The sequence below is a fragment of the Eptesicus fuscus genome, chromosome 1 (genome assembly GCF_027574615.1).
Source record: "Eptesicus fuscus isolate TK198812 chromosome 1, DD_ASM_mEF_20220401, whole genome shotgun sequence".
Lineage (NCBI taxonomy): Eukaryota > Metazoa > Chordata > Mammalia > Chiroptera > Vespertilionidae > Eptesicus > Eptesicus fuscus.
This window is the reverse complement of record NC_072473.1, coordinates 78,388,052-78,396,867: the sequence shown is the minus strand read 5'-3', so window position 1 is coordinate 78,396,867 and position 8,816 is coordinate 78,388,052. Positions and strand designations below refer to the sequence as shown.

The 8,816-nt window shown below is 38.8% G+C and overlaps 1 protein-coding gene across 2 annotated transcripts in view; it reads right to left on the bottom strand.

Annotated features, from left to right (window-relative positions):
* Positions 1 to 595: 595 nt before the first annotated feature.
* Positions 596 to 8,816, bottom strand: part of COL4A5 (collagen type IV alpha 5 chain) — a 309,426-nt gene continuing 301,205 nt past the window's right edge. For both annotated transcript variants that reach the window (XM_054723296.1, XM_054723239.1), the window contains 4 exons: positions 4,375 to 4,552; positions 2,298 to 2,412; positions 1,783 to 1,955; positions 596 to 677 (listed from right to left, as the gene is read on the bottom strand). In XM_054723296.1, the coding sequence (XP_054579271.1) occupies positions 596 to 677; positions 1,783 to 1,955; positions 2,298 to 2,412; positions 4,375 to 4,552 (548 nt within the window). The remainder of the gene's footprint in view (positions 678 to 1,782; positions 1,956 to 2,297; positions 2,413 to 4,374; positions 4,553 to 8,816) is intronic.

Here is an 8,816-nt window from a genome sequence, read left to right as displayed (position 1 = left end):
GGGGATAAAATTCAAAATAAATTTACTCTCAGTAGTAACTTCATGCAATATAAATTTTCTTACTTTGATAAACATGGATATGAAACCCTGCTCTCTGTACTCTAGGGTTTCCTATATTTTTCATAAAGATTGACTTATATCAGGTCACATCTAAATGACTCAATATTGTGAGCTTTTAAAAGGCTGTTTACATAATATACACATTCTTTACTTACAGAGAAAATAAGCTTAACATTTTTATATTAAAAACCATAGAGTAGGATTAGTAGCACCATGAAAAATAATTCTTCCTCCAATCTACAGTCTTTTATTTTACTCAGTGAGATTCTTCCCTTAATTGAATTTTTAACGTGCCATTTTAGTTACTGGGCAAAATATACAATCTTCATTTTATAATCCTTACAGAAAGTCATTCTGGACTCAAAAAGTGAATTCATATCCTTATTTCTTTTGTAGAAAAATAATAGCGACCTTGCTCTAGCACATTGCTGAGGTACATCTGAATCTTCATGGTTACTAGTTAGCATGCCTTCTTGGTCATATATAGTAGCACCATTGTTGGGCATCAGTGGTAAGGTTGAACCTTTTCAAAATATTATGTCCTTTTCATGCACACTTGACATCGGCTAATACGTGTCCTCAAGTCTCCTGTCTTCAGCGTTTCTGACTGAGGTTTTCTGGGAAATAAGAAACAAGACAATCAGATTAGCCTTTTCTGGTATTTATATTATTGGTTCAAATTCACATGCAAACATTATTTTTGAGAGCTTCTTTGGAGGTTCTAGCAAGGGAGTGCAGCTACTTGTATACCCTTGACTGAAGACCAGTCCTATACTCTTGGGGGAAGGTCATCCTCTTCCAATGGAGCATGCAACTGCAGCTTCTTGAGGGATACACAGGATGGGTAAGGGAGGAGGGGAACATCCACCTAGCCAGCCAGATCAGCTGAATCCACCCTGGCGATCAATGGAGTGACAGATTTCACAGCCAGATTGCTCTCACATCCGCAAATATTATTTTTGTATTGAAGGAGCTCTCCTGATGACTAATGGTTAACTTTTGAGCAATATGATCAAGTGCAGTGACTAGTATGACCTAAGAACAATTACTGGTAGGTATTTTTGTGACTTTTCTCTGCACCACTATTATCTTTGTCTATTTGTATCTCCCTCTTTTACATTTTTCTAATAGTCCTATAATCAGGAGAAACTGGGCAACTGATGATGAATAAATGATAATATTTAATACATAAGAAATGCATAAAGATAACACATAAGAAAACATTCAAAAAAGCAACATATAAAAATATATTTAAACTGAACAAAATCCAATAGATTGAGGTATCCTAAAGTACATGTGTTATAAGTGTTATCCCTAATAAAAACACTTGAATGAGAGGCTTGAAAACATTCTGGGAAAAGAGTTCATTGGATTGGCAGAGGGAACACAGATTATAGCTTCAATTCCTGGGATGGCCTCCATCTAGTTAAACAGCTGCTCATTTGTTATTGAGCAGGTCACATGACTTTCCCTGATTTGCTTGTTTTGCTACTGAAGAATTATTACCAAGCTATCTCAAACCACACATACCTACTATTAGCTAACTTTGTTTATCTGATATGAGTCAGGTATATGAGGAGAACAAGCAAGAATGAATAACACATTCCACTAAATTTTTAAACATTTGTTAGGTATAAACCATTCATGAACTGTCTCTCTTTTCCCTAGCATCTCTGAAGGAAACTAAGGACCTAAATTAAACTAAAATCATAAGTACCTTACCTGAACATGTCTGACACATCTACAGTTGCCAGCCAAAAACTGTAGGAATTGGCATAGTAGTTGCAGGTACCCCGCCCATGGCATTCAATGAAAGGAGCTGAACGAAACTCTTCTAAGCAGGAACCAGGGGAGGCCAGGGCTTGACCTGAACCCTCTGCCCCAGCACTTGTATGCTAGAAAAGAAAAGGAAAAATGTGCCATGACACTCATGTGCATACCTTAGTGGATACTCAACGATATGTGTTAAACTCACCAAAAATTCAAATATAGTGAAGGAACTAGGGCCACAGGTAAGAGAATAGTATCCACACTAAGGATACTCAACAAAAGCAACAGGCAGATTATAAAAAATACGTTGCAGAAAAAGTGTGAGGGGGAACAAAGTGCTTGGATAGCAACTATTTGAGATCAAGCTTCTTATTATGCAAATGACAGGGATTATTCATATTGGGAAGAAATGTTGATATGATGGACAGTTAGCTATGATAACAAAGACAAGAAAGCATGTTTCATACCATCATGAAGGAATAACCAATCCAAAGAGAATCCCATCCCTGAGGACAACGAGGAATCTGGATGGTCTGACTATGAACTGCAATCACCACGGCTGGAGCTTCACACACTGCACATCTAGTAAGGGAAGATAAGAGGGAATACAGTCTACAGAGTCAATATGTGGGAAACAGCATTCCCTCTTCTTTGGCCGCTATCCTGGTATAGAAACTGATTCAGGTGTCTTCAATGCTCAGAAAAGGAAGAGAAAATGCACTTTGAGAATTGCTTTTGCATAAGCCTTGTCTCCTAATATACATAACAAAGTTATAAATAAAAATTGTTTTTTTTTTCAAGAAACTAAAGAATCACTGCTGTAGCATTTTCATTTTCCATTCTGCCCTAAATTAATACTTGCTATAGTCAATGCCATAATTGCTATAAGAGGTTGGCTTAGTGTATTGCACATACTACTTGCTGTTAAAGTGCCCAAATGAAAGGTAGACATTTAGTAATGCTGAAACTATGGTAAGAACAATGTCTGGTAAACTAGAAAAAGACAAGAAACAGATGCTTTCTCAATTCCCACCCATTGTCTTTGGTCCAAAATTATTTGTTAACCATTTGGTCTATCCGGAGTGCTACATACCCAGAATGCTAGGCAGGTACCCAGGCACTTGTAGATGTGGCTTAAATCTACTAGTATAAAATCAAGTAAAATAGCAACAAAGTAAATACAGCTTAGTCTACCAAATCCATAATAAAGAACATGAGTGGACTTTTGAAATATTGAACCAATGGTCAAAGTTTATCTAGAAAGGAGGGAATACCTTTAGGGGACCTTTTACTCCAAATAAGTGGACAAATATCACAAAAAATGAATTCCCATAGTATCTACACCAAGGGTACTCAACAAAAAGGATTTGGGCAAATGAATTAAAAAAGGGCATCCTGAATATGCTATTAAGAGGGGCTGGACTAGATTTCACCTTTATATTCAAGGGAGAAAAAATAGTTCATATAGAGAAAATAATTCATCCTTTATGGTTGCTAGATTCCTAGGTAAACTGAAAAATAAATAGAAAAAAATAATTCATCCTTCATGGTTGCTGGATTCCTAGGTAAATTGGCTTATGATCAGAATGAAAATGGCAAAATCTAATATGCCTAGGATATCAAGTTAAATTAGGGTTCTAACCTGACAAAAATCTAGAAGATCTCTTTAATGGTACCACCCTCTTTTTTAATCATGCTCCAAACTTCAGGTATCACTTCCTCCTTCCCATAGCTAATCAACTGCCAAACCCTATCTTATTCTATTAAAGTGATACATGTACCCCACTGAGAGTTCCATCCACTCCTGCCAGGATTATTGCATTAGCTTCAATCTAACAATCTCTCAGGACTATCCCCTCTGTAATCCATGTTACATACCAATGATTCTGTATTCTTCCCTAAAATGAAGGTAACGAACTTTTCAGGGCTCCCCATTATACACCAAAATAAATTCCAAACTAAAATCACACAGTAAATGTCTGCTACCATCTGGGTCCAAGCTAACTACCCAATCAATTTCCCTTCTCACTATGCAAACTTTACAATCTACATTCTAAATACATCAATCTACTACCCATTTCCATGTTCTCTGCCTTGTATGTCATTCCTCCTTATAGCTGCTTATGTCTCAAGTCTATCCCATCCTTCAATGACTTACAAGTTCCAACACATTTTTTCCATATAGTAACTCCAATTTCTCCAGTTAGAATTATACATCCCTTTATCTATGCTCTCATAACATTTTTATTGGATCTATTGCAGCACTTAGCTCAAGCCTTATACATATTAGATTAATTTATGTGTATTTGCCTCATGACTAGACTGTAAGCTCTTTGTATATTGCACTATGTCTATCAGGAGGCTTGGTCAAAACAGATAACCATTAAATACAAATAAAACTAAATACTGAATTAAATATTATAAAGACACCTCTATTCTACTTAGCCTGGGAGAAGATTGATCAGATTATTAGTTTTGGACTAATTTCTGACTAGCTAAACCAACTGAGGATTAGAACAAGTCAAAGCTATACCAATGTCTTACCGACTAATAAATGGCTGGATGCTCTGGCCCTTCAAGGGCTCCATGTTCATTGGCATGGGCTCTGGAGTGGAGAGCCAGTAAGAATAGTCATTTCTTGAAGCAAAGTTACAGACATTGTTGATGTTGCAGAACATGAAAGGCATGGTACTGAAGCGACGAAGGCAGCTGCCAGCTGTCCCTAGAAAGAATTGGGAGTAAAAGAAAAAGAACTTCATCAGGATGATACTTTAGTTTATTCTAAAACAGTAAAGACCTTTCGAAGAAAAACTTGCCCACATTTATTTTTTTAATATATTTTAATGAGTTGAGAGAGGAAAGAGATAGAAACATCAATGATAAGAGAGAATCATTGATCACATGTCTTAGATAATAAATGTGCAGGGGTGGGCAATAGTAGGTTAACAGTTGTTAGTACATGAAACAGTAGTTTATTTTATTATTATTATTTATTAATTATTGTATTATTTTTCATATGAACAACTGCAAAACTACTTTTGCCCACCCCTGTACTTAAGTTCTTCAATTATAAAATGCACATTTTAACATTTCTAGATTCAGGTTATATATTATAACTAGAGGCCTGGTGCACAAAATTTGTGCACTGGCAAGGGGTGTGTGTCCCTCAGCCCAGCCTGCACCCTCTCTAATCTGGGACCCTTTGGGGGATGTCTGACTGCCTAAACTGGCAGTCGGACATCCCTCTCACAATCCAGGACTGCTGGCTCCCAACTGCTCGCCTGCCTGCCTGACTGATTGCCCCTAACTGCTTCTGCCTGCCAGCCTGATCACCACCTAACCACTCTCCTGCAGGCCTAATCCCCCCCAACTGCCCTCCCCTGCCAGCCTGGTTGCCCCTAACTGCCTTCCCCTGCTGGCCATCTTGTGGCAGTCATCTTGTGACCACATGGATGTGGCCATCTTGTGTGATGGCATGATGGTCCATTTGCACATTACCTATTTATTATATAGGATTCTTCTTCACATACAGAAATTATCCACACAACACATTTTTTGCAGCCCCTAACTGCCCTCCCCTGCTGGCCTGGTCACCCCTAACTGCCCTCCCCTGTTGGCCTGGTCGTCCCTAACTGCCCTCCCCTGCAGGCCCGGTTGCCCCCAACTGCCCTCTCTTGTAGGCCTGGTTGCCCACAACTGCCCTCCCCTTCAGGCCTGGTTGCCCACAACTGCCCTCCCCTTCAGGCCCAGTTACCCCAACTGCCCTCCCTCCCCTGCCGGCCCAGTCACCCCTAACTGCCCTCCCCTGCTGGCCCGGTTGCCCCCAACTGCCCTCTCCTGTAAGGCTGGTTGCCCACAACTGCCCTCCCCTGCAGGCTTGGTTGCCCCCAACTGCCCTCCCCTGAATGTCTGGTCCCCCCCAACTGCCCTCCCTTCCCTGCCAGCCCAGTCACCCCTAACTGCCCTCCTCTGCTGGCCTGGTCACCCCTAACTGCCCTCCCCTGAATGCCTGGTCCCCCTAACTGCCCTCCCTCCCCTGCTGGCCCAGTCACCCCTAACTTCCCTCCCCTGTAGGCCTGGTTGCCCCCAACTGCCTCCCTTGCCAGCCTGGTTGCCCCCAACTGTCCTCCCCTGCTGGACTGATTGCTCACAACTGCCCTCCCCTGCCAGCCATCTTGTGACCACATGGGGGGCCATCTTGTGACCACATGGGGGCAGCCATCTTGTGAGAGGGCATGATGGTCAATTTGCATATTACCTCTTTATTATATAGGATTTATGTAGACATTTATTGTGGTAGCTAATTATATATTCCCCAACACTGTTTTTAAACTGGTGTTGTCTTATGAAGAATATTGGGTGATTTATTCTGGACATGTGAAGAGCACAAACTGAGTCCTTATAATATCGTATCAATATTTCCTCTCTAGGCTTCCCTCTCTTCTTACAAGCCATCCAGAGGATGTATCTTGTGTGGCTTTGTAATCTCTTTAAGACTAAGGACAATTTTAGTGCTGCACAATATACATAGCAACCGCAGACAGGTTTTTAGGTGAATAATAAAAAGGAAAAAATAAATAAGAGATAAAGATAAAGGGAGGAAGTGAGTGCAAGAGAAAAGAAATAGAGCTTCTGAATTTCTGGGCTGGTAGGGGCAATAGAGGTTATCTGTACCAGTGATTAGGCTTTTCTTTTCTCATTTACTCACAAAAAGAATCATGAAAAATGATGTACCCTCACACATTTTTAAGTTGATATCTAAAATTTTCATCAGAAGTTTAAGTTGATACTGTTCTAGTAATTAAGGTATCTGTTATTGTCTCTGGTTTCCAGACCCACCCTTGTATACTATGTTATACTGGATGATGGGGCTTTGCAAACCACATTTCAAAATTGCCAGCTATCCTTTCCTGTGTTTGGTGAATATTTATATTTAAAAAAACGAAAGCTTTTATATCACTTTTAAATGTATATAGTGTGATAATTGAAATCTAACAAACGTTTTAAAAAGTATATAAATTGGTTTTTAGCAATTGGAATTTATTCAATGCTCTTGTTGCATTTAGAAATTATACTTCTATTACACCTCTCACACAGTTTTATCCTAATATATTTTTTACTTTTGAAAGTTTTTTATTGATCATCCTATCATATTCCTCTGAAAAAAATTACATAACTTAAAAATACTTTTATAAATATATATTTTTATTATTTACAGCATTACAGATGTCCCCCTTTTCCAACTTTTTGTCCCCCTCCACCCAGCCCCTATCCCATCCCAGGCCTTCAACACACTATTGTCTGTGTCCATGGGCTATGCATATAAGTCTATAAATTCTTTAGTTAATCTCTCCCCATCCTCTGAGGTATGTCAGTCTGTTCCATGTCTCCATGCTTCTGGACCTATTTTGTTGATCAATTTATTTTATTCATTAGATTCCACAAATAAGTGAGATCATGTGATATTTGTCTTTCTCTGATTGGCTTATCCACTTAGCATAATAATCTCCAGGTTCATCCATGCTGTCTCAAAGGGTAAGAGATCATTCTTTTTTTTACAGCTGCATAGCATTCCATTGTATAAATGTACCACAGCTTTTTTATCCAATCACTTCCTGATGGACACTTGGGCTGTTTCCAAATCTTAGCTATTGTAAATAATGCTGCTATGAACATAGGGGTGCATATATTCTTTTTGACTGGTGTTTCTGGATTCTTAGGATATATTCCTACAAGTGGGATTGCTGGTTCAAATGGCAGTCAACTTTCTGCAACCATAAGGCTTTACATGTCAAATATTTTATTTTGAATTTTCATCATTATAGTTATTGTTAATTCACAAGAGATAAAAATATACATAAGTTTTGATAATTACTAAATATAACTTTTATTGGAAATTCATTTCTTTTTGTTGTTGTTAATCCTCACCTGAGGATATTTTTCCCCATTGATTTTTAGAGAGAATGGAAGTGAGGGGGGGTGGAGAGAGAGAGAGAGCGCTAGAGAGAGAGAAAGATATCAATGTAAAAGAGACACACTGACTGGTTGCCTCCTGCACATTCACCGACTGGGGCTGGGGATTGATCCTGCAACCCAGGTATGTGCCCTGGACCAGGAATTGAACCAGGGACCTTTCCTTGCATGGGCTGACACTCCAACCATTGAAACGATGATTGAGCAACACTGGCCAGGGCAGAAATGCATTTCTTAATGAGATAAATTAGAAGTGAATAATAGAACCTCAGTTAATAGAGCCTTTAACAAAATTATTATTTTGAATTGTCCCTTTGAATTTGTCTCCCAAAGCTTTCACATTTCAAGGCAATATGCCATAGTATGATTTTTTTTTTCATATTGTGGGAAATGGGTGATAGTGAAAGGGAATATTGCATATCCAAAGAACATACACAGACAGTTCAACTTTAGGAGACAAAAACATGGAAGTGGAGGATTTGAAAATGAATTCCTTTAAAATTATGCCTTGGTTATTCTTCATGTATCTAAAAGAGTATGCTTATTTCAAACTAAAGATGACTGATAAAACACCAATAATTCTTAAACCTCATAGATTATCAGAATCATTGGGAATTGTTTTACAATAAATTTGGATTGGACCTAGGAATCTTTTTAAATGTTCCTCAGGTTGAAAATCATTGATTTTGTCTGAATTTCCAATTTTTCAGAAAAAAAAAATCTGGCTCAGAGAGAGGTGACTGACTTAAAGTCATGTGAAAGTGAATGACAAATTGGAATGATTAAAACATGAATGGATTGAGAATTGGTAGATATTGTGTTCAAGTTCTTATCTCCATCAGTTTCCAAGTGTGTAGCGTTGAGTAAGTCATTTAACCTCTTAGCCATCTATACTAATAAAAGGGTAATATGCTAATTAGACCGGGAGACCTTCCAGGAGACCTTCTGGACGTCCTTCTGGACAAAGCCATGGTGGCGGAGTCAAGGTAGAGGCGGTTAGGGGTGATCAGGCC